General features: G+C 41.9%; 2 protein-coding genes and 1 long non-coding RNA gene across 5 annotated transcripts in view; 2 read left to right on the top strand and 1 right to left on the bottom strand.

Annotated features, from left to right (window-relative positions):
* Positions 1-438: 438 nt before the first annotated feature.
* lats1 (large tumor suppressor kinase 1) lies at positions 439-9,257 on the top strand. Of its 3 annotated transcripts, XM_034900835.1 has the most exons (8): positions 439-640; positions 1,424-1,882; positions 2,394-2,502; positions 3,095-4,542; positions 5,120-5,702; positions 6,845-7,027; positions 7,431-7,537; positions 7,618-9,257. In XM_034900835.1, the coding sequence occupies exons 2-8, from the start codon at positions 1,532-1,534 to the stop codon at positions 8,122-8,124; spliced, it is 3,288 nt and encodes a 1,095-aa protein (XP_034756726.1). In that variant the 5' UTR covers positions 439-640; positions 1,424-1,531; the 3' UTR covers positions 8,125-9,257. The 3 variants fall into 3 exon arrangements, 2 of the variants coding, with proteins under 2 accessions (XP_034756726.1, XP_034756727.1); XR_004660509.1 differs by lacking the exons at positions 6,845-7,027; positions 7,431-7,537; positions 7,618-9,257 and adding an exon at positions 4,758-4,828 and having other exon boundaries at positions 5,120-5,294; XM_034900836.1 differs by lacking the exons at positions 6,845-7,027; positions 7,431-7,537; positions 7,618-9,257 and adding an exon at positions 4,758-4,770 and having other exon boundaries at positions 5,120-5,363.
* Positions 7,749-27,735, bottom strand: part of LOC117961877 — a 21,616-nt gene continuing 1,629 nt past the window's right edge. The window contains exons 2-4 of the long non-coding RNA XR_004660510.1: positions 19,085-19,094; positions 7,909-7,911; positions 7,749-7,760 (exon numbers count right to left, since the gene is read on the bottom strand). This is a non-coding gene — a long non-coding RNA (uncharacterized LOC117961877). The remainder of the gene's footprint in view (positions 7,761-7,908; positions 7,912-19,084; positions 19,095-27,735) is intronic.
* Positions 14,580-25,682, top strand: rab10 (RAB10, member RAS oncogene family). Its single transcript, XM_034900842.1, has 4 exons — positions 14,580-15,283; positions 19,940-20,000; positions 22,368-22,506; positions 25,458-25,682. Exons 1-4 carry the CDS (start codon positions 15,157-15,159, stop codon positions 25,596-25,598), a joined length of 468 nt encoding a protein of 155 aa, XP_034756733.1. The 5' UTR covers positions 14,580-15,156; the 3' UTR covers positions 25,599-25,682.

Below are 27,735 nucleotides of genomic sequence, written 5' to 3'. Positions count from 1 at the left end.
CACTTTACAGATAGAGTAGGTGTAGACCACACTCCGGAATCCACAAGGACCCAACAGTTCCAGTAGTTTAGTTCATGTGTGTTTCAAAATTACTTTTTTAGTGTGGATTGCAGCTAAGTAGCATGTGTTATACTGTGTAGTTGTTTATTTTTTAGGATGTCCATTTATGTTTTATTTAGATTTGTGTATCTCTTAGAAGACAATATAAGTCGTTTTTTATGTTTTACTTTTATAGGGGTTTTATAGCAATTAACATTTTTTGCGTGTTATGGTAAAAATGTTAGTATTTGTCAGTCCGCAAGGATGGAAAAGTTCTTCAACCAATGTTAATACTGCGGAGATAGGTCTGGCAATGCGATACAAAACTACCTCAAGAGTTACTTTCCTTCTTTTATTGTGAAACTTACAACAACCGGAAGTAAGTTGCGGTTCTTCATCGTCGAACTTGTTGCCTGCGGTTGTATGGTTGTACTTGTCATTCAGACATCCCAGGAATTCAACACGACTCGGTACGAGCCAGCTCGGCACGACAAGGACATTTTAAGTGAAACTCGCGTCCTTGTTGCCGTGTAAAGTCAAGGAGAACCGTTTGGGGTCAAAATAGGACAACTGTTGAGAAGAGCGGCAGCTGCAGACACTGGTAAGTTGTCAGACACGACTCAGTGTTGTGCTCCGAGCTAGCAGCTAGCAGCTAGCAGCTAGTTCGCAACCTGTTGTTGAATCAACGTTAGCAGCAAATGGATGCCTTCAACACACAGGCCGCGCAGACACTGCTGCGCCGTTAGATTATATGCTAATTGAAATTGTGAAAACACCTGTTAGCGGCTCACGGGTGTTTTTGTTTTGGATATTTTAGGTGAATGTGCCGAACAACATAGCTAAGCATTTAATTTTACAGTAGGGGACGCAAGAGAAATAACGTTAGCGCTAAAGTAGCGCTCTGTTAGCATGAGCTGCTAACGACGCTAGCAAGCCTCTTGTTTTGTAGTGGCAATGTTATTTATAAAGTACCTTTCGTTACCCGTCAGCTCAAAGCGCTTCATGTCAAAAGAAAAAAAATATAAATATAAGCATTAGTAGCAAAAATAACAACACACTATAAGAATTAACACAATAAGACAATTACAAAAAACAAGTTGTAAAGAAGAATGTAAAAAAAATAGTTTTTTCTAACTTTCAGGGCTTTGAACAGCAAATTTATCTTAAAGTGAAATTGGACAGCACCGAAACAACTTTTTCAGCTTTAGGTTCAGAGGAACTCCCTTAATTGCTTGCCTGCTTCATAACAATCTTCACATAGCTAATGTTATTGATGGCATTTGTTGCTGCTATAGTACACACATCTTGTTTGCCTAACCTGTTCGGTAACATGACATGTGCTCTGGATGACTGCTCATCTCACATTGTACATTCCTTCCAACAGCATGCAGATGTGAGGTCAGACATCACAGATCTCTGCTACCCTTTGCTGCAACCCTGGACAGAGCGACATCCTCTTCATCCCCTTCATCGTCATCATACATGCTCTTACATGAAGAGAGGAGGGGAGAAACCCGAAGGATACAGACAGATGAGACCCAAAACGTTCCCCGCCAGCAACTACAGCGGCAACAGCCAGCACATGCTGCAGGAAATACGGAACAGCCTGCGCAACTTGTCCAAACCCTCGGACCCGCCTAAAGTGGACGCTGGAGGAGCTGGAAAAATGCTTCCTGAGGACCCGAGGCAACAGGGGCGCTGCAGCAACCCCAAAAACCCCTACCACAAGGCCTTACAGGAGATCCGCAAATCCCTGATGCCTTTTGCCAACGAGCCCGGTACTTCCGGCCCTGAGGTGAACAAACACATGTTGTTGGAATCCCCCTGTACTGGATTTGAGGAGGTGAGGAGGTAGAAGATGTTTTTGTGTTTTGTCAGACTGGTTTTTGTGAAGGATTGTGGAGGAATTTCATTCTAAACATAACTCTGTAATAACGACTTGGTGCTCTTCGCTTACTGGAGAATTATTTGAAAAATGAAAAGTATGCAAAGTGGAAGAGCAACCTACAAGAGTAGGTTCACACTGTTTTAAACTAGTGCATGCAGTCAGTTTTGAAGGCCGGTAAGTCGTGCAGTATTATCCCTTGTAACAAGTAATTTTAAACATTTTGTAAAGTTTTAAAATATCCACACATTCTCGGATTACAGCTTCTCCAATATGAGGATTTGCTGCTTTTGTCAGTTATATGATTGTAAACTAAACATCTTTGGGTTCATCGGACTATTGGTTGATACTAAATGCTAGAACTGGTCTGCAAAATAATACATTCTGTATTAAATGTATTTACAGTTCATTTGCATCTTGTAATCCTTTGATTGCTCTAAATGTTAATAGTACTTTTGCCTTTAAACAGAGCAACAGGAGTATTGGGGCAGTTATAGACTTCACAGGTAAGGTAAGCTACCAGGACTCCAAGAGGGACCAGATGGCCAACCCCAACAGCACAGGTCTGAAAGCCCCAGGTACGTAACGGTCTCCTGGGACTAAATGCTCTTTTATTTTCCATCCCGGCTTGTTCATTCAACCATGATATTGTTTGCAGGATTTGCTTAAAGAAATGACAATATGTGCAGACAAGCAGAGAATGAGTCACTGTGTCATTTAGTGGAAGAAGTTGCAAATTAGGGTTTTGGTTTTCATTCATAATGACAGTAATGGTACAGCCTAGGAAAGACATGCATTACAGTATGCTGGCAATCACATTTTTTGAGTTTATTTGTTAGACAAAATAGTGATGCATTATGTCTAACAACAAGTCATGTTACACAGCTTTGGTCTTTAAATTTTAGCTATTATTCTGATTGGATTTAATAACAATGTACGTACCAAGTTGATAACTGACTCCTGGAAACGTGGCTCAGGGGCAAGAGAGAATACACCGTTCCCATGTGTGAATGCATATGTGAGATTTTGCATATTTTATAGACCTACAGACATAAACCTGTTTATTTTAGTTTTACTTTTGGTTGGACGTTGGTTTAATTTATTTTAGCTATGAGGAAACAGTGCTACAAGTAATGGTCTTGCATTTTTGCTATTTTTATGTGCCCATAGGAGGTCATATCCAGCAGGCTGTGCTGAGGAGGCCAAGCTGGAAAGGCTCTAAGGAGTCTTTGGCGCCTCGACACGGTCCTCTCATGGTGGATGGAATGATGTACCGCTCAGACAGCCCCGGACCACCATCTGCCTTCCAGCAGGGTCACCTTGCTAACGGCCAGAGAGTCAATCCTCCACTGCCACCTCAGGTGCGCAGTGTCACACCTCCACCAAATCGTGGTGGTATGCCTCCTGCATCCTCCCGGGACAGCAACCCACGCTACCCTGGCAACATGGATTACCTTGTGCCCCGCATCTCTCCGGTACCCCAGGGGGCTTGGCCTGATGGTTACCAATCATCGGCACCTCAGAATCAGCGTGGGATCAGCCCAGTTCCTGGGGGCCACCAGCCCATCATAATGCAGAGCTCTGGGGGGAATAAGTTCACCTTTCCCTCCAGCTGGTCTCAGAATGGCTCTCCTCAGCCAGACTACATGGTTGGGGGTAGCAGACAGCCTCCCCCCCCATACCCGGTTAACCAGAGCAGCCGTCACAGTCCCACTGACCAGCAGATGCAGTCGGGAGGACCTTCATCCTCTCCCTCTTACGTCAACGGTGGGAACATCCCTCAGTCCATGATGGTTCCTAACCGGAACAGTCACAACCTTGACATGTATAACATAGGACCTCCTCAGTCCTGGTCCCAAGCTCCTCTGAACCCCAACCAGCCCCAGTCTTCCTCTGGCAATAGCAGCAACCAGGATCTGTCGCCGTCGTGGCAGCACAACATGCCGGTCCGCTCCAATTCCTTCAACAACCACCAGCTGAACAGCAGACCGTCCCACCCATCCAGCTCCCAGCCATCTGCCACCACAGTCACTGCCATTACCCAGGCTCCCATCCTGCAGCCAGTCAAAAGCATGCGTGTCCAGAAACCTGAGTTACACACTGCTGTCGCTCCTACACACCCTCCATGGATGCAGCAGCCGCCACCGCCTACAACTGCACCTGCTTACCCAGAACCCCCAGCCCCTGTACCTCAGATCCCTGTTGTAGCAGAAGCTCCCAGCTACCAGGGCCCCCCTCCTCCCTATCCTAAACATCTCCTCCAGCAGCAGGCTGCACCCTGCCCCCCTGCCTACGATCCAGGGTCCAATAAGCTCAGCACAGGCAGAGAGCAGCCCGCTGAAGACGAGAGCAGTGGAGGCGACAGCTCCCGAGACAAGACCACGGACAGCCCCGAAAGCACCGCAGCGACGGAGAAGGAGAAGAAGCAAATCACAACTTCGCCTGTTCCTGTCCGCCGCAACAAGAAAGACGAAGAGCCGAGAGGGGAGTCCGGAAGGGTCGCGCTGTACTCACCCCAGGCCTTTAAGTTCTTCATGGAGCAACACGTGGAGAATATCCTAAAGAACCATCAGATGAGGATTCGGAGGAGGAAGCAGTTGGAAAGTGAGATGCAAAGGGTAAGATTAAACAACCTTAGTCGCAGCTTAAATTTAATTAATGAATTGACTGTAGTTATAAAATCTACTTCACGTTTTATTTTAAAGGAATACCTTTCACTCTTTCCAAACTGTTTTTCCTACTATCATCACTGTATTATGGGTGTTTTTGTTATGCTGTTCTATTTTTCTTAGCTGTTCTTTCTCTTCTTTTCTCTCCTTGCTGTCACTGACAGCTGATCTAAAAAGGTAAAGGTATCTCTGCTGTCCTGTGACAAAGCATAGTCAACACACATCAGTTATTCAAGTAAGCTGTTGTTGAGACTGGTCTTGGTATTTTAAGTTACATGCAGCATGTTGGCCCGAGTGGCTAAAGGAAATGCATGGTACTCCATATCACTCATCATGTCACGGCTTGTGTGTCTTTGGTTTGTACTAAAGTGATGATTAACACGTGAAAAAGACAATACATTTGCACAAAAAGTCATTTGAATTTTGCACTGGTTACTTTTAGTGTTCTCAGCCAATTAACCATTACTATGAAAATTTAGAGATGTTGTTGGTCATTAAATCACTGTTGACTCTGTCCTGTGCTCAGGTGGGTTTGTCTTCAGAAGCTCAAGAGCAGATGCGTATGATGCTCTGCCAGAAAGAGTCCAACTACATTCGGCTAAAGCGAGCCAAGATGGATAAAGCCATGTTCAAACGAATCAAGACCCTTGGCATCGGAGCATTTGGTGAGGTGTGCTTGGCCAGAAAAGAGGACACGGGAGCGCTGTACGCCATGAAAACGCTCCGTAAGAAGGACGTGCTGCTGAGAAACCAGGTGGCCCACGTCAAGGCTGAGAGAGACATCCTGGCTGAGGCAGACAACGAATGGGTGGTGCGTCTTTACTACTCTTTCCAAGACAGGGACAACCTGTACTTTGTCATGGAGTACATTCCTGGAGGGGACATGATGAGTCTTCTCATCCGGCTCGGCATCTTCAAAGAAGAGCTGGCCCAGTTCTACATTGCAGAGCTCACGTGTGCTGTGGAGAGTGTCCACAAGATGGGCTTCATCCACCGAGACATCAAGCCTGATAACATCCTTATTGACCGAGATGGACATATAAAACTCACTGACTTTGGCCTGTGCACCGGCTTCCGCTGGACGCATGACTCCAAGTATTACCAGAGTGGTCGGTATCACTTTTTTATTATCTAAACAATTCATTTAAAATGTTATGAAATGAAATGAACTCACTCACCAATTTGCAAAAAGGGCCTGGGTTAAAGTACTCATTTCAACCATATTATTTCCATTAGGTTAAAAATATAACTACAACATTGCAGCTACAAACAGTTATTTTCATTATCAATTATTTTGCAACTTGTTTTCTTTAGTGGTATAAAATGTCAGAAAAAGGTTCAAACTCGTACATCACAATTTCCCGGAGCTCAAGGGGATGTCTTTGAATTGCTCGTTTTGTCATTTCAACAAATATTAAATGTACTACCATAGAAGACTAACAACCAGCAACTTGTTTGGGAATATATTGCTGAAAATATTCATATATACCCATCAGTATCTTCTGTATTTCTCTTTTATGACAGATCAACTGTCCTGTGTTAGGTCATTTGGGGCTCAACTTGCCAACAATACATTTCTCTGCTGCCTAACCTTTAGAAGGAAAATAATTAGATATTTGACTTTTGGCAGTAGGCCTGCATGATTAATCGTTATAAAGTTGCTATCTCGATTCACCCTGTTCACAATTTTAATTTTTAAATATCTGATTACATTTTTTTTTGAACTATCTCATTTAATTTTATTTGGCGACTGAATCACAAACGCTACTTTCTTCTGAGTTTTAAACAGACTGTATGAAATAGGTTTTAATTATGTCCCTCCTCTTCATTGAAGCCTCTATGTTTACAGGCTTGTAGTGATTTGCTATAGGCGCCAAAAAAAAAATAGTTTGGTATTGCCATTTTTATGTTTTGTCCCGGTCAAATAAAATAAATCGCAGCAGAGAATCGTGATATAAATTCTAAGCTAAAAAATCGTGATTAATATTTTTTCCAAATCATGCAGGCCTATTTGGCAGTTTCAGTCCAGAAAAGCTAGCTTCCAAGAATTTAAATTTTTCAACATACACAGCAACAAGTCATTCAGTGAATATTTTGGAAATCATGAAAATGCTTAATGGAAGGACTGTATCAAATTGTTTAAACCTGGTATTTTTAAATGTATACCTGCTAAATAACCATTGCTATTTTTATTCAATCTGATCTGTTGATCCGTATAATGAGGTAATTAATCGTTGTACTTTGTGTCCAGGTGACCATGTGAGGCAGGACAGCATGGACTTCAGTAAGGAATGGGAAGACCCGACCAACTGCCGCTGTACAGACCGTCTGAAGCCTCTGGAGAGGAGAAAGGCCCGGCAGCACCAGCGCTGTCTGGCACATTCACTGGTGGGGACGCCTAACTATATAGCACCAGAAGTGCTGCTGCGAACAGGTACAGAGGCTCACAGCCACGGCTGCGACTAACAACCGTTTTCTCCATCAATCTATTAGTTGTTTGGTCTCTAAAATGTCGTTTAGTGTTTTCCAAAGCCCAAGACGATGTCCTTTACTGTGAAGAAACTACACAATAGTCACATTTAAGATGCTGGAATCAGAGAATTTTAGCTTTATTATTCTTCAAATTGATTATGAAAAGTAGTTGGTGATTATTTTATGTTGATAACTAATAGATTGATTAATCTTTGCAGCTCCAACCACAGCTAGCATGTGTACTGTGGGATTTACTGTTTGTCTCTTTCCAGAGTTTGCATCATTCTGTGTGACTAAAAAAAACTTCTTAACAAAATTGAGAGATGTTATTGAAGTGTTGTTGATGACAAACGTATCTCCTCCAGGATACACCCAGCTCTGTGATTGGTGGAGTGTTGGCGTCATCCTGTATGAAATGGTTGTTGGGCAGCCTCCCTTCCTAGCAACCACACCCCTGGAGACACAAATGAAGGTATGTGAAGCACCTGCAGAGGAATGTAATGCACCGAGACGTTATAGTTGATTATTGTTGTGTCCGCTGTTAAACACCAGGTGATAAACTGGAAGAGCATGCTCCACATTCCTCCGTCTGCCAAGCTCAGCCCCGAGGCGTCGGATCTCATCGTTAAATTGTGCCGCAGCCCCGAGGACCGCCTCGGCAAGAACGGTACGGATGAAATCAAAGCTCACCCTTTCTTCAAGACCATTGACTTCTCCAGCGACCTGCGGCAGCAGATGGCGCCGTACGTCCCCACCATCGCTCACTCCACAGACACCTCCAACTTTGACCCCGTGGACCCGGATAAACTGTGGAGCAGCGGCGGCGAGGGCGACCTCAACGACACCCTCAACGGCTGGTTCCGCAATGGCAAACATCCCGCGCATGCCTTCTACGAGTTCACCTTCCGCCGCTTCTTCGACGACAACGGCCACCCGTACAGCTGCCCCAAACCCATCGAGTACGAGGGTTATAACGAGGACGAGGCGGACTCGGAGGGCCCGGGGCAGGAGGCAGCCGCGACCTCAGCGACTCAGGGCCGAGACTTGGTCTACGTGTAGCGTCCGAGGCTGGCTGAGCTCCGTGTACATAGCGAGGGCGTTGGTGCGTGAGAGAAGGGGAATGCAACGGTACAGCGCTCAAACATAGGAAAGTCTGTTTGTTGGAGCAGTCAGAACACTCTGCAGCACGTTAACAGACCTTGATATCGAGACTTTAAGTGCACACTACAAATTAAAAGAATAGTTAGGCATTCTGGGTAACGTGTTTATCTGCTTTCTTGTCAAGAGTTGGATCGATTCCACTCTCGTGTTTCAGGTGTATATGTAGAGCAGCCGCAGCGAGTCAGAGGCCGAGCCGGGCCGGGCTAGTTGTTTCCCCCTGCTTCCAGTCTTCATGCTAAGTCAATTAGCGTGGTATTGATCTCCTTGGCTTCCTCTTGGCAGGAGAGCAAATAAGCGCATTTTCCCAAAATGTTGCTTTTTAGGTGTGAAAGGTACACTGTACGATGTTTTGCTGCCTCAGTAACAGAAAGCAGAAATAAAATCAGGGTGCTCTTTTTTTTGAGGACATTGCAAACTCCCCTTAAAGCCTTAATTTATTTAAGAATATTGTAACTGGTGATGCTAGTGTAGATGCTGTTTGAGTGTGGGAATGTTTGTTGTTGGAATTTACATTTATTGGTTAAACAAATGTCTTAATTTATATTTTAATGTCTGTTGCAATGGGGTTTTAGGGTTGTGACTCATAGAACTTTGCAGGGATAAATTGCTCTAATTATTCGTTGCTGTGCCTTTTTTTTAATTTTTTTTTATCTTTCACCAAATATAAAGAGGATTAATAATCAGATTGGCATTTTAAAATTGAGAGTAGCAGTAGCTGATCGAACTACAGTAGGTGTTTGTTTTTATTTTTCTAATTTATGCTTAATGTATTTATAAATTAAGTTGTACACAGTTGATGTAAATATTTTTTCTCTTCCCTGTCAGCTGATTTTTTTCCTTAGGGCAGGCCCTTGTTACTGTCTGCTGCTGCTGCCTTCTGTTGATATGATGTGTGATTTTCTGTCTCATTCACCCAAAACACATACAAACACTAAATCACAGGACGCTGATTAGATCTCGTCTCTCCACCAAAGCACTAAATAGGTGGGTTTTGACTTTTTATTTGCAATAATCCACGTTTAGTAAAGAAAGATCACAAGACCGTGAAATTAGTTTGTGTGGTGTAATTACACTATCAGCCAGAAATGCCTTGCTTTTAGGCACCTGACCACTTCACACACTTCATCCTACAGTACTCTACGTTGTGTTTGAGGATCTGAGAGAGACTTAAAATCCGGCTCCTACAAGGTAATTGTCTTATTTCCTGTCTTTAAGAATCACTACAGCATACGGTCGCGTGTTTCTGGACTGATTTAAAGAAAGAAAAAACTGGATTGATGGACTGACGGTGGAGAGAACTGCTCTCCGTCACATACGATGGTTTCGTGACCCGCTGTACTTTTTCTTTGTGTTTAGGAAGAGATCTCTGAATGTAGTTCTGGACTTAATGGTTACCACTGGCGTTGTGCACTGGTTTTGTGTTGTCATTGTAAGAGAGAATTTTATTTTTGTGTACATTGTTGCTCTGAGAGTTTGGGTACAGGGAAGAGAGTGGTAAATAAAGAATATAAAGAACAAAACATGTTTTACATTTTATCCTAAGAAACTACCGGAGTGGTGATCAGAACACTGCAACAACAACAACAACAAGTTTTATTAATCATCAATGTATCTGCCATGAAATTGCAGAAGCCGAAGACGACATCTGTAAATGTCTTGTTTTGTCCAACTAACCGTCCAAAAACCCCAAAATGACATTTGACAAAGAAAATATCCACATATTCACAACTGAAAAGATGAAACTGGGGGATGTTTCGTGGTATTTAAAAATTGTAGATTAATCGTTTATCAAAACAAGTTATGAGAACAAAACCAGTTTTCAGAATTAGTTTCATCCTAGATTTTGTCAGAAATGTCAAACGTTTAAATAACACTAAATATCTATTAAAAGAACACATTGTAAATTAATGTACACAAAATTCTACTATTCTAAATAATACTTGTTCCATACTACTATTCATCACACTGTTCAAATCTGAATAAGTCAGCTGCGTAAGCTTGTTTAGAAGCTTTAAAATATTAATTAAAGGTATTAAATAATCTTAAATGCAGATACTTTGTTACAGGGTATTTATTAACGGAAGTTCTGTATTTCATTATGGACACTAAGAAAGATAACAACTTGCCATTGGTGGTCATAATGAAGCTAGTTAAGGTTGTTCCTATGACCACGGCCACCAGGAGGCGCCACACAAAGACAGGTTAAATTCCCCAAACAGTAGAGACCTTTTGATAAAGTTAAAATTGACGTTAACTAGTTAGATTCACAGCAGTTATCTATAATCTGAAGCATTGCGATCACAGTGTTGAAATAAGATTGCCGTGTGCATCACTTTTTAATGTCCCCTGGGAACAATTTCATTTGTGCTTTGAGCTATGTTTTGTTATGTTTTACAAGTTAAAGCCCCGCATAAAGAAAAAGTAAAAGTGAAGAAGAAGAACTTTATCAAATCCCACAAGGGGAAAAAAAATGTTTCACTCGATTGTAGTTAAGAATACACACACGCCCGGGATACACACACATGCAAATAACCTACATGCAAAATTAAGAGATAAAGGGATCTTAGATTGAGTGGGGTGCGCAGCCCATGGATAGGCCTAACAAGCAATTCGGGGTTTGGTGCCTTGCTCAAGGGGCACCTTGGCAGTGCCCAGGATTTAAACTGGCACCTCTTCAGCTTCCACTTCACACTCCATACTTGGTCTGTCACTGGAGAGGTGCCAGGGGAGTGCAAAAGAAGCTAAATTAGGAGTACTCCCAATGCAGAGTGACGGTTAGTTGGATCATTGTTATCGGTAGCCTATTAACATGTTAACGCTGTAGCCTATTAACATGTTAGCGGTAGCCTATTAACATGTTAGCGGCAGCCTATTAACATGTTATCGGCAGCCTATTAACATGTTATCGGCAGCCTATTAACATGTTATCGGTAGCCTATTAACATGTTATCGGTAGCCTATTAACATGTTAGCGGTAGCCTATTAACATGTTATCGGTAGCCTATTAACATGTTATCGGTAGCCTATTAACATGTTAGCGGCAGCCTATTAACATGTTATCGGCAGCCTATTAACATGTTAGCGGTAGCCTATTAACATGTTAGCGGTAGCCTATTAACATGTTAGCGGTAGCCTATTAACATGTTATCGGCAGCCTATTAACATGTTAGCGGTAGCCTATTAACATGTTAGCGGTAGCCTATTAACATGTTAGCGGTAGCCTATTAACATGTTAGCAATAGGCTACTTTGATATTAGTGTTGGTCATGATGAGGATTATTATTTGGGCCCGTGCACCTATTGTTTTTGTAAGGATTATTATTCTGCACCTTCTCTCCCATTTTTGAGGGTCTAAGCCTGCTAGAAAACTCACAAAAAGTTACACACACGTCAGACGGATGAAAAATCACAAAGTTCTGTAGTTATTGGTCTTGGGCGTTGCCAGGGGGCTCCATAGCGCCCCCTGATGCGTGGAAGGCCTTAACTTGGAGATAGTTACTCCAATCTTCACCAGATTTGATATTGATATTGCTCTAATCATTGCGGACATGTTTCCCATTTACCTTCATTAGCTCCTCCCAACCAGAAGGAGGCCATTTTGACTATATGCTTTTACATGTATTTTGGATTCTTTCGAACTCCTCCTAGGCCGTGATTGCAATCTTCTTGAATCTTTGCAGTTAGTATTTGTTGATACTCGTGACGAAAAACTATCCAAAGAATTTTGATAGTGCAAAAAAATGTGCAACTTATAGAGAAACAACTTCCTATCGGCAGCTGTTGAAAGAGGAAGTTGCGTATCTGTCCAAGATTTATTCCTGTTGTCACCAAACATGACACAGTTGTTCCTCATAGGGGCGTGGGTATCCATGCCAAATGTTGAGTGAATCGTCCATTAGAACCTCGTGACAAAAAGCCATCAAAAGAGTTTTGATAGCTAACACAACGCACAAGGACCAACTTCCTGTAGGTTGAAGTTGAAACAGGAACGGTTGTACCTTGGTAGAGGTTATTCTGATTTACATGAAACTTGTATGTGTGGTCTACATGTGACATTGAGCTGCCCGCTTTCCTCTATCCACACCCATGGACATAGACCACGCCCCTTTCATAACTTGTGAACCGTTTAAAGGCCGTGTTGCAGGTTAACCACCACTGGGTAAAAAAAGCACTCAAGATAGGTCCGTCCTTTTTAAAAATGTCTCCAAATAGTGTTAAAGGCCAGTTCTTTGTCATTTTTGGTATTAATGGGTTTTTTAATTAAATTTGGTGATGACGTCACATTGGGGAGAGTAGCCTCAGCCTAGAACTACGTCGACTGACTGGGATGAGGTGGAAAGGCCGGCGGCCGTTTAGTTTAGCACCTGCCAGACGTGAGAGGGCTAATGAGGAATAGCCGAGAGTTGGGGGAGTCTCCTGGTGAAATCCTCTCCTGGTTAAATGCACGGCTACAAAGAATGGCGTCTGCCAGTTGACCTGCAAGGAGGCAAAGGCCCGTTCATCGCTGCTTGCAACTTTCATTTTAATTTAGGCTACTTCACATAGACAATTGATAGTTTAATATGTAACAATGGATCATTTTTTCGTTAGGTATAGCCTACTGACCTGTGCCAAATTAATTTTACTTTGGAGCCAATAAAGATTTTAACTGTCTATCCAATTTGTAGCTTGAACGAGGGAATGCTAAGCATTTTTTGCTTGAAAATTGATTTTCACAATTTATTGATTGACATATTGATTGACCGAGACTTTAATTGGCTCTATTACGGAATAAATTGGTTTTGATTGTTGAGTAAACCAGCTTTTTTTCAAGCTAAAGTGGCTGAGTGATCAACATTTATGTAGGCTACTGAACTGTTGCTCAGTTACTCAGTTATGTGTTAACAGTTATGTTAACCCCCCCCCCCACACACACACACACACACACACACACACACACACACACACTCTTTCTGTAACCTTTCAACTGTCCACCATTGATTAAACTCAAAAATGTGTCCAAATAACAACCATACGTGTTGTCAAACAGATTCATGTTAAGACAGATCTCTTCCTTATATGTGCATATCGGAGCCAGAACTTTGTCCTGGATATTTGAGTGGTAACATTAGTTTCTGGCTGTTTGGGGGAGTGTGAGGTGAACCCTGGGGCCCCATGCAGCAAAATACAGGAATGCATCTTGATTAGGGAGAATTTTTGTGTTAAGACATGATTTATTGGCATAACAAAGATTTCTGTTGAAGAGACAGAGAGCAGCACACTTAAAATGTGGGTTACAAACAACTAAGCTGTTCTTCGTTCGTAACAACTTAAAGTAGCTCTATAAAGAAACTCTGTGAGTTCACATGAAAACTTCTGCTAAGTCTCACATTTTTAACTTCTGTTACATCTGTTTTGGGTTTTAGGTTTCTTTATATAACTCATTCTTTATATCTTTCTTTGTCTTTCTTCCTTACTGTGTGGCAAGTCCGTACTCGGCAGTAGAGAGAAGGGCATGCTCGACATTCCTAAGGAGTGTCTGAGAGTCAAACTACTCTGACAGGCGGAACAAGGAAAGAGTCACACACAAACACACGCGCGCAAAGTCTCTAGAACCCATTTTAATGTTGTGTACATGCAGATACTCTTTCGGTGTTGTTTAGATGTGTGTATTAAAGACTTAGAGGATAAACGTCCTCACAGTTCACAGGGGCATAGGATGTGGGGAACGCCCGTAACTAGCACAGAAATACTTACACATGACATCACTTTGCCTGACTCACAGCTAGGGTAGTCAACGCATCAAACGCTAGCTTTCCGTGAAAACTGAAACACACCCAGGCTGAGAAAGATCCGCAAGAAACTAGCCGCCATATTGGATCATTTGATACGTTTCATTAAGGGAAGTAATTGGAGCTTTGAGCCTAAATGTCCGAGTACTTACGCAGTAAACATTTGCCCTTTATGTCACTCTAAGATACGCCCTTGCGATTTGTGCAAGAATAGCCAATCACATTACAGTGCTTCATTAAATGACAGCAGCGTCGACCAATCGGGGTTGTGTATTCTGACAGAAGAGCGGAAGAAAGGCGTGTCTGCTACCTGCATTAAAATCAGATATGTAAGTTAAGTAAAAGTAGCAATACCACAGCAAAGAAACTGTTTGTAAAAGTCCATTTAAAATGTTACTTAAGTAAAAGCACAAAAGTACGAGCATCAAAAAATAGGCTACTTAAAGTACCAAGTTTACTTCTCGATGCTTGCAAGGATAACCAATCACATTAAAGTGCTTGATAAAACGACAGCGCTGTTGACCAATCGGAGGCGTGTATGTTGACAGAAGGGGCGGGGCAAAGGCGTGTCTGTGGGCCTAGGGTGTCGCCGTGGTGGCTCCCATTCGAAGGCGACGGCGGTCGTCTATATTTCGGTCGTAATCTCTCCAGAAGAAAAGCGACTAACTCCAAACAGACAGCAAATTTAACAGACTTTAACGTTGAGATTTATTTAATATTCTTCTCGGTCGAGCTTGTGACAGGGCTCTGGGATGACGGGTGTGCCGAGAATTTGAATTAGCTCGCCGTTAGTTTGAAGAAAGAGTGAGTGTCGGGGTAGAGAGAGAGAGAGAGAGGAGCCATTTTGTCCCGACTGTGTGGGAGAAAAGAGAGTGGAAAAGAGGAATCACACGGGAGGAGATCCTGTTTTTGCTTTTTGTTCTCATGCTGTAAGGGGGAAAACAGTCGGGCTTGGGAAATTAAACTTCTCGGGCACGTAATTTGGGTTGTATTTAGCCAAACTAGCTTGCCAAGCTAATCAACAAATCCCAGATTGTTAACAGTTCAGTCAAGAGAAGCGGGGAAGGTTGGCTAAGAAGCTGGCTTAAGACTTCACATAGGCGTGCTAGGATATCCGGTTTTTTTGTATCTTGTCTGGGTGAACACAAGCTGTCTTTCAATGGCGAAGAAGACGTACGACTTGCTGTTCAAGCTGCTTCTGATCGGGGACTCGGGCGTGGGGAAGACCTGTGTGCTGTTCCGCTTCTCTGACGACGCCTTCAACACAACCTTCATCTCCACCATAGGTAAGAAGACCCAGGTGGACACACACACACACACACACACACACACCGGATGGTGTGTTGTTACAGGTGTTTCAGATTCTTGATAAACCGCCATCGGAGGTAGTTTGACAGCTGGGAGACTCGCCGGACTTTCTCCTGCAGCTGGAAATGGTAGGGAGGACATATTTGGTTAGCCCGTGTGCTACTAGCATGCATTGGCGTTAGCTTTTCTCCCCCTCGTTTCCTGTAACCTTTCAACCATCCACCACTGAGTAAAGGCAACAAATGTCCAGATAAAAACCATACGGTCATCTGGGTTAGCCTTAGTTGTCATGCAGGTTCATGGGACAGTCTTCCTCCTTATTAAATGTGCATATCACAGCCACACCGGTGTAGAGAGTTGAGTGGTAACGTTAATTTCTGGTTGTTTTGGGGAGTGTGAGATGAACCCTGGGGCCCCATGCAACAAAATACAGAAATGCCCCCTGCTCAGGGAAGATATTTTTGCGTTGAGACATTATCTAGTGGCATAGCAACTGTTAGCTGTTGGAGAGACAGAGAGCACGGTTACAATAAAAAGATGGACTGAAATAACAATTATGCTGTTTCTCTTTAAGCTAATGACACCATAAAGTAGGTCATATTTGGTTAGCCAGTATGCTATCAGCATTCACTGGCGTTAGCTTCTCTCCAGGCCTGCACAGGTTAGCTGGAAGCTGCTTGTGTAGCTTTATGAGGTCCTTGCTACCCCAGCCACCCGTTTTTCAAAAGATTTTGATAACAAAACAGGATTCTTGTTTCGGTTTTGCCTGTTAGCAATGGTGTAGGTGCCGGAGGAAGTGCTGTCATGGCACTTGACCCAGTGGCTAGTGAGCTAACGAGGCTAGCACTGGGTAGCAGTATAGGGCCGTGCTGCTTTTACAAAAAGCACAAAAACTATTTTACCATATAATTGAAAGTTGTTTGACATCTCAGTAGCAACGCATACAACTATATGGATGTGTCCCTGTCATGTCATTTAGCTTAAGATGTGACACACAAGTCAAGCCCCTTAAAAGCAGTGACAAGGTTTGTGGCAGTAATTAAACCAAAGTAGCAGTAACTACCATAATATAGAAGTACTCTGTTACAAGTCCTGTCTTGGCGCATAAGTAAAAGTAGAATTATCTGTGAAATTCCCTTTTTAAGTGGCAAAAGGAAAAGACTTATTATTCAAAATGACTAGGTTTCAAATTGTTGTGAAGTGTGTTGCTGGTCTAGCATTCCCGCTTAATTACTGTGTAAGCAACACTAAGAAAATCATGATTTGTACTTACAATCTGAATTTTGTGATGTAACTAGTGACTAGCTTTCAAATAATTGTAGTGGAGAAAAACTACAATATTTCCCCCCGGAAATGCAGAGGAGTAAAAGTATAAAGTAGCAGAAACAGGTACTGAAAAATGCTCAAGTACCTGTAACTTACTTTCCATTATCGCTCCAAAGAGAACCGTAAACAATTCATCATGGTGGCATCATCAGCTTTTTTCCCCTCTCTGCCCTCTAAGCATGAGCCTTGCATCACGCTCACATGAGTCAAGTGTCAAGCTATGTCAAATCCCTTCACGGGCCAAGTGACGGCTCCATTTATTCCTGTTGCTTAAGATCAGTGATGAGTAATAATGTAACTTTTAGATGTGTTTTGATGAACCAGATTAACCTGACTGTTTGCATATGCACTGTCTTCATGTCTTTGAGCTTTTGATTTAGCTTTAATTTCAAATCTTTTCCACAATCTAACTTTTTTTATTTGTGTTTATAACTCGTCTTGATTGTATGCCCAAAAACACACGACCATAATTGGAGACGGTGCTCCCAGTGGCATCCAGGTCAGATTAGATTTGTTAAGGTGCAGCAACGAGCAATCATTCTGCTGCAGAGCTTGCTGTCGCAGTTATGTTTGTTTATGGTTTTGTTTTTCTGTCTTTGCTTTATATTGCAATTGGCCTACATTGTGTCCGAGTGGAAGCCACCATGCCAGAGCTCTGGCAGTTTAGCCAGTTTAAGAGACGGCAGTGTGATGATGGTCAGATGCAGACATGCAGGTTCTTCAGCAAAGACCAATAGGGACCTTTGCTCCTTGCAGTGGGGCTTTCTGCCAAGTTTGGTAGTAAGTCAAGTATATCAATGTCTGTATCTAAGTGTTTGCAGCAACTGTAGGTTTTTACCCTCGGTCTACCCTTGAGCAAAACTTTAAAATGATCTCCAAAAGAACCTGTTTCACATCAAGGATAACAGGCTCTGCCCTGCTGAAGCGATCGCGTGGGTATCCATATTACAAACACGCTCTGTTTCTTGTCTAATTCATCAGACACTCAGCACTCAGCACTTTGAGATTTTTGCGAATATAAACTGCATTATAAATTAAATTTATTATTATTAGACAACTTGGGTGAACTTAGCGCACATTTGTATGTCAGTGAACAAGTTATTTAAACTACCAAGATGACCAGAAACGGGGATAATCCTAGTGCTTGAACTGTCCGCCAGAGTCATGGCAGTTACTTAGTTTGTGTATTGTCATTTGAGGTGTTCCCACCTCAGTTTGTCTTAAAATATGGCAAAACCTGAGAGATACTGATGCGTTACCGTAGGAATCACAAACCCAACATCATTTTACTTGTCAGGATGTTCACTAAAACTTTTTCACAGGTTCCCTTTGAGAGAGCTGTCCCCTTAAAACTGCAACGCATTAATAAGCTTGTCTCAGCTTTTTTTTCTTTTCTTTTTTGTCCTGCATCTGTATTCAAAACAAAGCAGCGTTCAACGTGATCAAAAGTCAAGAGTGTGGAGAAAATAATATCTTTGTACACATCATATAATCTAGACTTGTATTGGCCAGGGAGCTCTGATTTTTAACAATATACAGTAAATAGAGGAATACTAACACAAGCCTTCGGAATGCAATTATGTACTTTTACTTGAGTTGCTATATAATTAGGATCTTTTTGCCCAGTATTTTTGTTGGCTGAGTAGTTGCTAATGTTTTGGCAGAGAATATGAAGCGGCTGCAACAAACTACTTAAGTAAATGCATCATAGCACTGTAATGCAGAAAGCCCAACATGTACAGTCCAAAGTTTGCAAACACTTTACATCTTCTCTTAAAAGGCTTTACACATAAATCAGGTCCAGCCCCTTGATGTCAAAACTGGAAAGTCCTTACCAAACAGGAACAGAACTTTGTGAAGAACCAGCAGAACCAGGTCATGTGAAACAGGAGTGTGTTCTTCTTCTGACACAGGACTCATACCTTTGGAGACACAGATGCACAGCTGCTTCTCAAAATACCCCAACTGGGGAACCCCCATCCTCATTTTCAATCTCTCTTTCGCTCTCTCTCTCTGGCTTTCCTCCTTGTGTGTTTAATTTTATGCATATTAAGAGTGCTGAATAACATGATGTTGCGATCTAAACTCTTTCCACAACACATCTTAAGTTTTGCACGGAAACTGGCGATGGTTACGGTGTAATTCATACTTTGGGGATGCAATGGTTCCTCTGGGATTTGAAAAAAAGAAAGAAAAAGAAAGGCGACCCAACATAAGCCATATACTTTCTGTTCACTTTCAATTCTGTTGAATTGTGCTAATTTTTCCAGGGATTGGGGAACTGAGTTATTGCACATCTTTCTTTTTTTTTTTTTTACATCTTCCCAGTGCACCTCATCAAGGAAAGGAACAGTTTTACTCCTCGCTAGGAACACTTTTACTATTATGTCACTCCGTGCTGAGCTTCATTTTTGAGAACAAAACTTCTAGTAATAGTTACCAAGAAATCTCACCCTCTTTCACCTACTGCATTATGCCCAGCATTTAATCGCTCCTGGTGGATGTTTTTTATTGTGTATGGATAGTAAGTTGTGTCTTATCTGTAGAAGTCTTTCTCATCTCTTTGTCTCTCTTTGTTTCTATCCCTCCCTCCTTCCTTCCCTCCCTATCTCCGGGGAGTACATAATATTCAGTGAGTCACACATTGGCAGCCAGTTCCTTCATTATGCTCCACCTAGAGCACAGAGGTTTCTCGGGACTTTTTAACCAACCACAGTTTCTGACCAGAGGTGACAACTCACTGTTTAACTGAAAGAAAACCCTCATGTTCAAAAAGTGTGAGCCAAAGATGATAATCCTACTGAACCTTAGTAAATATTGTGAACACAATAATACATTGATGTGTGTGTGTGTGTACACACACCTGGGGAGTTTTTACTTTTTAGCTGCAGCTAGAAGCTGGTAGTGACTATCTGCGGTTTCTACTGCTGGATATAAGGATTGTTTCCATTATCGAGTAATGGATCTGTTTTTTTTAGCGATTAGCTCCCTTTTCAAGCAAAAGATGCCAAACATTTCCTGGTTTCGGCTTGTTGAATGAGAGGACTTGCTGCTTTGTCTTGATGGAAAACTTAGCGGAGTTTAAACGTAATTAAACTCAATCCAAAGCCCAACGAAAACGGAAAATGAATCAAGTCTAAATAAATAAACCAGTAAACTCTCTCAGGGTCTGAGCATGGCACAGAAGAAGAAGAAGAAGAAGAAGAAGAGATAACGTTATGAAAACACTGTCTTCCATTGTCAGTCCTTCATTTGGTAGTATATTTTTGGGGGATGTGTATGTTGATTATGTTTTCTTTTGTTTACAGGAATTGACTTCAAGATCAAAACTGTTGAATTACAAGGAAAGAAGATCAAACTACAGATCTGGTGAGTCAACGGACTGTTTTGAGGTTTAAGTTTGTATACCCAACTTAAGGTTGTGTGTTTTGGAGGAGAACTCTGCTGAAAAATCATGCATTGTGAGAATTATCTTTCATATTGAGCCTCTTCATGGCCAGGTTGGCTCAGTGGTAGAACAGGCGCACATGTACTCAGAGGTGTATGCCTCGACGCAGAGGTCCAGGGTTTGAATCTGACCTGTGATGATCCCCCCCCTCCTCTTTCTCACCTAGCAGTCCTGTCAAAAGTTAAAGGCAGAAAAGCACAAAAAATAATCTTAAATAAAAGAAATGGAGCCTCCACTGTTACAATTTTTCAATTCAATTTTATTTATAGTATAAATTCATAACAAGAGTTATCTCAAGACACTATACAGATAGACCACACTCCAGAAATTACAAGGACCCAACAGTTCTAGTAGTCTCCTCCAGAGCAAGCAACAGTGCGACCGTGGCGAGGAAAAACGTCCTTTTAGGTAGAAACCTCGGTCAGACCCAGGCTCTTGGTAGGCGGTGTCTGACGGGCCGGTTGGGGTTGGAATATTTGTGCCTCGTTATATCATAGTGAAACATCTGTTTGACTTACCTCCCTCAAGCCCATAAATATGCTGGAACAGGATATGGTCTCCTGCAAGGTCATCACTGTAGTCTACAACAGCTGATCCTCCGCAACTGACATCGCTTGATATTAGGGCCGGGCAATATATCAATATTATATCGATATGTAACTAGATATCGTCCTAATAAGTGATAATATATCACTTAATAACGGACTGTTCTAGCTGCTCTTTATTTACCTTTAACCACTTCTCCATATATCCACAGTATTGATGATTATTTATCTTTAAATCTAATTGGTAAACTATTTTATAAAGCACCAATTCTTAACCCTAAATATTGTCGCGATATGAACATTGAGGTATTTGGTCAAGAATATCGTGATATCTGATTTTGTCCATATCGCCCAGCTCTACTTGATTTTATTAATTTTTTTAGATTTTCTTCTGCGGAACTTATACAGTTGACAAAATACATAATTTTTTTTCAAAGAAAGTCAAGACGCTTTTGCTCTCATAACATTTACTTATGCCAATAATAACATAATAATGTCATATTTATTGATATTACACCCACAGCATTGCTACACAAGCAAATGCAGGTCAAAATATGTGCGCCTCTAGGCCTTCCATACAGCCTATTGGCCTTTTTGTCCCCTCTGGCCTTCCATACAAGAGGGGTGCTGTTATCTCCCATATATGGGCATACTAGGGCCTTTATTTCCCTAAACAACACAGAGGAGAGATGTTAGCCTCCAGATGGTTTGTGACAGAACCATTGTGTGAAGCTGTCATTGGCGACTGTTTGGGAAAGGGCCTGAGACCTGGCCTCTGATTGGAGGAACCATCTGTCCATCACATCCGCCATTGTTGTTTTGATCAGTCGCAGCGATCCTTTACTGTCCACTCATCCTGTGGTTTGATAGTAGATAACGATAAGCACCGGCATATTAAGGATCTGTAGTTTGTAAAGTTCAATTAAAGGCTCTTCTTCTGTACCCCCTGTTGTCATAGTTGAGGTTCCTGCTGGAAGTGTGCAGAACATTTTTTAGCCTGAAGTGGATTTTAAAGTGCCCATATTAAGAAAATAATTACCTTTTTGGGGGATTTGGGGTGTTATTTTGTGTCTCTGGTGCTTCCACACGGATACAAATTTGAAAGAAAAAAAAAACCATGCTGTTTTGAGTGAGACACAGTTTCTGAATGTCCTGCTCCTTCAGTCTCTGGGTGAGCTGTTCAACATCTGCATGGCTTTCTACGTCGCTAGCCGAGACGAACTGTAGCTAAAACAGAGACCCAAACACACAGAGAGAATCTGCAGCAATGTGCAGTACAACAAAAATATGGTGTATTTTGAAACTGAAACCATGTAAACATATTCTGGTACATCCTCAAAATACAACTACAAACCTCAAAATTAGCATAATATGGGCGCTTTGATGTCTCGTTTAATGGGTTCAAATTGACTTACCAGGCTTCTTAAGTGTGAAAAGAAGCAATCAAGTACAGTAGAGGACAGACATTTAAACCTGTATCTGTAAGCTAAATAATATTTTATAATACTATTAATTACTTCTCTGGCTCAGAGAACATGTATTTGGCTATTTGTTTGTGATATGTGTTGTGATTTTCATTCATGGAAAGCGAGAAATCCTTAGATGTTTTATACTTTTTTGTGCTGTGATGCAGTGGAAAGTCTGACTTACAGAACTATTTGTTGTTTGGGATAAGGGTTGGAAATAATACAAGAAAACATTGAATACAAGTAAATAAAATCTGTGTTTTGTGTATGTGTGTAGGGACACAGCGGGCCAGGAGCGGTTCCACACCATCACCACCTCCTACTACAGAGGAGCCATGGGCATCATGCTGGTCTACGACATCACCAACGCCAAGAGCTTCGAAAACATCAGCAAATGGCTGCGCAACATTGACGAGGTAAAACGCACACTTTTTAATCTCTGGCTTAATGACAAAGTGACATAAATATCATTGGTGCTAGCTGACGGTCCGCGAGCTGTGTAGCAGGAGTGCGACTAAACTACATCCGCTGAGCCGGGTGTCCGTTTCCATCTGGCTCATTGGAGGAAAACCAGATGTTGTATTGTTTTACCTCGTGTGGATATCTGTGGAACCACAAGTCCACTCCAGACAATGATTCACGTGCACATAATGTTCCGCTTTTTGCCCTTATTCCAAAAAATATGATAGTCCGATCCGACTAAGCTGTTTACTTGACATATAAAAGTAAATATTTGACTAATATTCTCGTTCAGTTGCTTGCTTTAAATAGAGCTGCAACCATCAATATTACAATATATTCATGGTGATTAATCTGTCGTTTGTTTTCTCGATTAGTTGTGTGGTCTATAAATCTCAGAAAATGGTGAAAAATGTTAACCAGGTTTTCCAAAGCCCTTAAATGTCTTGTTGTGTCTAAAACTCAAAGATTATCATTTTACTGTCTCACAGGAGTGAAGAAACTAGAAAATATTCACATCTAAAGTCACTTTTCCATCACTTATTTTTATGTGCATTTTGTGATATCACATAAGGAAATTTTGTAAAGAACTAACAAATTCGGGGGTAAAACTTTGCCAAAATGGTTATTACGCTTGCTCCATGTGTTTGTTTTTTTCCTTTAAAAAACAAATAAAGAGTTAATGCACAAACTGAGATGAAACAGCTTTGCTGAAAAAGTTGTGACGTAGTGAATGGGGGGGGGGAATTATACAGCATAGTATCGCAATATTTTCAGTTGCATTACTGTAATTATACACAGGAGCCAAGTATGGATCTTTTATTATCTACGGTTGGTCAGTTTGTCCCATTTTACAGCAATAACATTGAAGTAATGTGAACAAACAGAGAAACGTTTACTTTGAAGACGATGTTGACAAAGTTTCCTTTTAGGGACGTCATTTAAAATTGGGAAAATATTAGAAGTTGGAAAAAAGGTTATAAATTGCAATATATTGCAATATGCCTAAAATCGCAATAATATTGTATCGTGGGATAAGTATTGTGATGATATCGTATCAGGAGACGTCTGTGGATTCCCACCTTTAGTGGTGAACATGTTAGCCGCCTGACTAAAGTCCCGGTGTCCATCGGCTGGGGGGAGGACGGGGACACGGGTCCCGTCCAGTGCTGCGGACACTTGAGGCACAAGGTGCATAGTGGACTTGCGGAGTGCTATTGCCCGTGCCTCAGCCACTTCGGGTTAACTGACAAATTGGTTCAACAGCTATGTATGAATGGTACGTCCCTGCACACCGCTTGTCCCCAGTGGTGAACGGCTGTCTCGCTGACCACCAAATGTCTCTGCCACGACCCTGTTTTCTGCACAGGGGGACAGCTTGGACAAGGCTCCCTCTCTCCATTTAGCCCAAGAACTTCTAAACTCGTTGATTTAGCAAGCCGGCCTGCAATCTACAACCATGCGTAACGCCAACTTGTGACGATACTACACTCTGCGTAGTCTAGTTCACTCGCTCTAAACCTGTTGATGAAAAAACTTCTAATTTTCTGTTTCTTGCAACGTTTTAAAAGTTTGATTAAAATTATCTGGACGGTTAGATGGAAACATGAGTTAAGAAGCTGGAATCAGTTTTTTCTCATTTAGACATAATAACTCAGATTTTTCAATCATCAGAAATAGTTGGAGATTACTATAATAATTAACAACTAAGAGGTTATTTTTGCAGCTGTACCCTCAAAATGAGGATGAATGAGTTTTGTGTTTTGTCCAAATACACCTATTAGGTTAATGTTAGAGGTACACAAGGCTTGACTACTGTACGAGATCCTTAAATGCATGTGTGCGTTAGGTGTTGCTCAGAGAGGATTTAACAGCATCTGTGAGGTAGTGTTTGGATCTTTATTTAGTCGTAATGGATAGAGGTCCATAGGAACAAGGAAGTGCAGCCTAATGTAAAGCTAGAAGCACCTCTGTGGATAACTGTTCCTCTGTTTAGCCTCCATCTCTTTACTGTTCTTTGTGTTGTGTTTTTCACTTCTTTCTAACTGTTTATCTCAGTAGTGATCTTGCGTGAGAAACCTTTTGGGATCCAACACATCAGATGAATTACTGTGGCAGCTTTATTCAAAAACTCATATTATCAGTCTTTATTATTCCTGGGTGCAACAATACACTATAACAATACAACACATGATCAGTACAAAGGTGTCCCTTCTGTGGGCGAGACTGCCAGACACTGGGCTCGTGTAGAACGCTTTCTTTTGAGAGCTTTGAGTCCGGTCAAGGAAAAGAAACACAATGCATTTCCTGCAAACGAAGATCTCTCTCTCTCTCTCTCTCTCTCTCTCTCTCTGTGTCTCTCTGTGTCTCTCTGTGTCTCTGTGTGTGTGTTGACTCTGGAGAGCGCTATACTGATGCAGAGATTCCTGCTACTTGTAAAGTGTTGTGAGTAGTGGATTCCAACCTTGTTAGTAGGTAAAATGGAGGAAAAATTATCAGACAAAAATTGGTCAGTTACATCCCTAATCCCATGAAATGCTTTATTTTAATAGTCTTGCGACCCTTTAGATATATCTTAAGACCCGCTGAGGGTGTCCCGACCCCTAGTTTGGGAACCACTTGTCTTGATGACTAAGTGGGAAGTAGAGTTGTCGTACCAGAGTTGCCAACCAGTTCTGGCATTCGTCATATAGGCAGCTGTAATAATCTCTGCCCGGTGGCTATTAGAAGCTTCAAAATGTTAATAGATAACCTGTTTATTACCGGTGTTTGTGCCTTTCAATCAGTCGGGTGGCTTTTGGGGTCGTGTGCCAGTACAGCGAGGGTCAAATCAGAGATGAAGCTGCGTTTAATGTTACTGTTACTGGAAAAAAAAAGGTAATCTGATAATCTTCTCTTTCTTTTTCAGCATGCAAATGAAGACGTTGAAAGGATGCTGCTAGGCAACAAGTGTGACATGGAGGACAAGAGGGTCGTACCAAAAGCCAAGGGGGAGCAGGTAGGATGGTGCAGTCATTCATCATCTGTGTCCTGCATTTCAATTGGCTGATTTGTGACTGCTACTTTCCAGATATGTGTTCAGTTCCTAGACCTGTCCATTGAGTCCCTTGCCGTTAATTACATACTAGTTCAATCTTTTTAAATCTGGCATTGAAACTGGTGAAAATAGTTTGAAAGCTTCTTGTGAAATGTCAGTTTACAGCAGACCCTAAAACAGTGCCTCCTTTTAGAATAAAGGCTTACGTCGACTGTATCGACTCAGCTGGTGACAACAACTACTCAAACAACCTTTTCTTCTGACAGAAGCCATGTAAAAAGGATACATTTGATTTAGTAATGAAGACCGAGTTTTGGTACCTCCCCATAATGCAGGTACACAGATATGTTTCTCTCTAGAAAGCAGCTGGTGCAGTGTAAAGGTCAGAGAACGACTGAACTTAACTGAACTTTGTAGCCGAGCTCAAAGGATCAGGGCCGAGAAATGTGAGCCTCGTTACTGTCTTAACGAGTACAGTTGCGGTGCCTTTGTGCAGGCCAACAACCTTCAGCTACATTTTCTGTTGCAAATCATATTACAGATGTTTGAAAAGCATCCTTTCAGAGTTTATCTTACTTTAAATGTCTGTTTACCTAGGGAATATGAGACTTTCATTATATTTGAGACTCCAGACAAATTCAAGACCTGCGTTTTAAGATCTAATGGGTCAAGTTGTCTCAGAAATCCTCATATATTCTCTTAAGGGTTTAAACTGGCTTCATACATGCCTAAACGAAATACTGCATTATAACGAGTGTGTAAAATTAATAATAGTTGGTGTAACTGATGAGACTGAACTATTGTTGCAGCTAAAGGAATTGGATGGCTTTATGTATAGGACACGATCTTTACAGCTTGTAGGCTTTGTGTAGACGGAATAAGCCCCGCCCACTCTGCCGGCGATTTGATTTCACGCTCGATGCTCGATCTGGAAACCTGCACGTTTTAATTCTCCTGCTTCAGTTCACAATTTTGCGGGAACCAATCACAAGCTGGCTTATCTATCTGGCGCGCTATTGCCGGGTTTAACACGATGACGATAGAGAAGCGACCAAGCAGCTTCTTGTTGACATTCAACATGTCGGCTACCGTAGCAACAGCAACCCGTTGATGCCGCTGTCGCTGCTGTTTTTAAAGATTTCAAAGGCAAGTTTTCTCTTAAAATAAACAGACTTTCCCTGGAACGATTCCTAGCGTGTTCGCCTTACTAACGGCCGGCTTTGGTAAAAGCTCCGTCTGCAAAGTAGATCACTCGGATCGGTACTCTGATTGGTTGAAGGACTGTCCAATTGCATACAGAGTCATTTGAACTATACCCGTTGGTCCCGCCTCTTGTTCAGAGAATATACAGAGCCGACTCCCCAGACCAACGCTCCAGTCTGGTGTTAGCCAGACTGACTGTGTCTTTTGAACAATAAAATAAAGTTTATTTTTGTGTTGCGTGGGCTCGCTTGTACAGTAACGGTAACGGAAACTTCACCACTTGCAGTGCTACTTTCTAGAGAGTGACACAGAAATCATGATGATTACAGTCATACAAATTATAAAGGAGTCACCGAGCAGTACAATGTCTAACATTTTATTTCTAAAATGCAACATATCTGAACAAAATGGGATCTACATATCCAGGTTTCAAATGATTTGGAATTGCAGTGATCACCTGCTTCCTTCTGTTACAACATGGGCTTAAATCCGTGTAATGAATGTATTTGTGCAGTTAATTACAACTTGTTGGTTTAATTAGTTACAACTTTAGTTACAACTTTTCTTCAGTCTTTAAGCAGCCTGGTATTTGTCCCCTTGCATAAATGCACTGATAGCAGCTGGGGAATGTTTGCATGTTTTGGTGACCGCGGTGACGGCTGCATTCGGACATCACTCCCTCTCCTCCGTTAGTATATAAGAGACTGGTCATTGGATGACCAGTTTCAGCCGGACCTGAGATCTAATCACACACACACACACACACGTTTTCACTTGTTCTGGTTGTGTGTGGTGCCTTTTTCAGAGCTTTGGCTCGTTGTACTAAAGCAAACTGGCGGGACTAGTCAGTTAGCAGATTCAGCAGCATCAGATACAGATCTGCCTACACACACACACACACACACACCTACCTGACTAGAGTGTGTGTGTGTGTGTGTGTGTGTGT

This window comes from Etheostoma cragini, chromosome 18 (genome assembly GCF_013103735.1).
Source record: "Etheostoma cragini isolate CJK2018 chromosome 18, CSU_Ecrag_1.0, whole genome shotgun sequence".
NCBI lineage: Eukaryota > Metazoa > Chordata > Actinopteri > Perciformes > Percidae > Etheostoma > Etheostoma cragini.
Note: the sequence above shows the minus strand (reverse complement) of the source record. Positions and strands in the feature narration are given on the sequence as shown.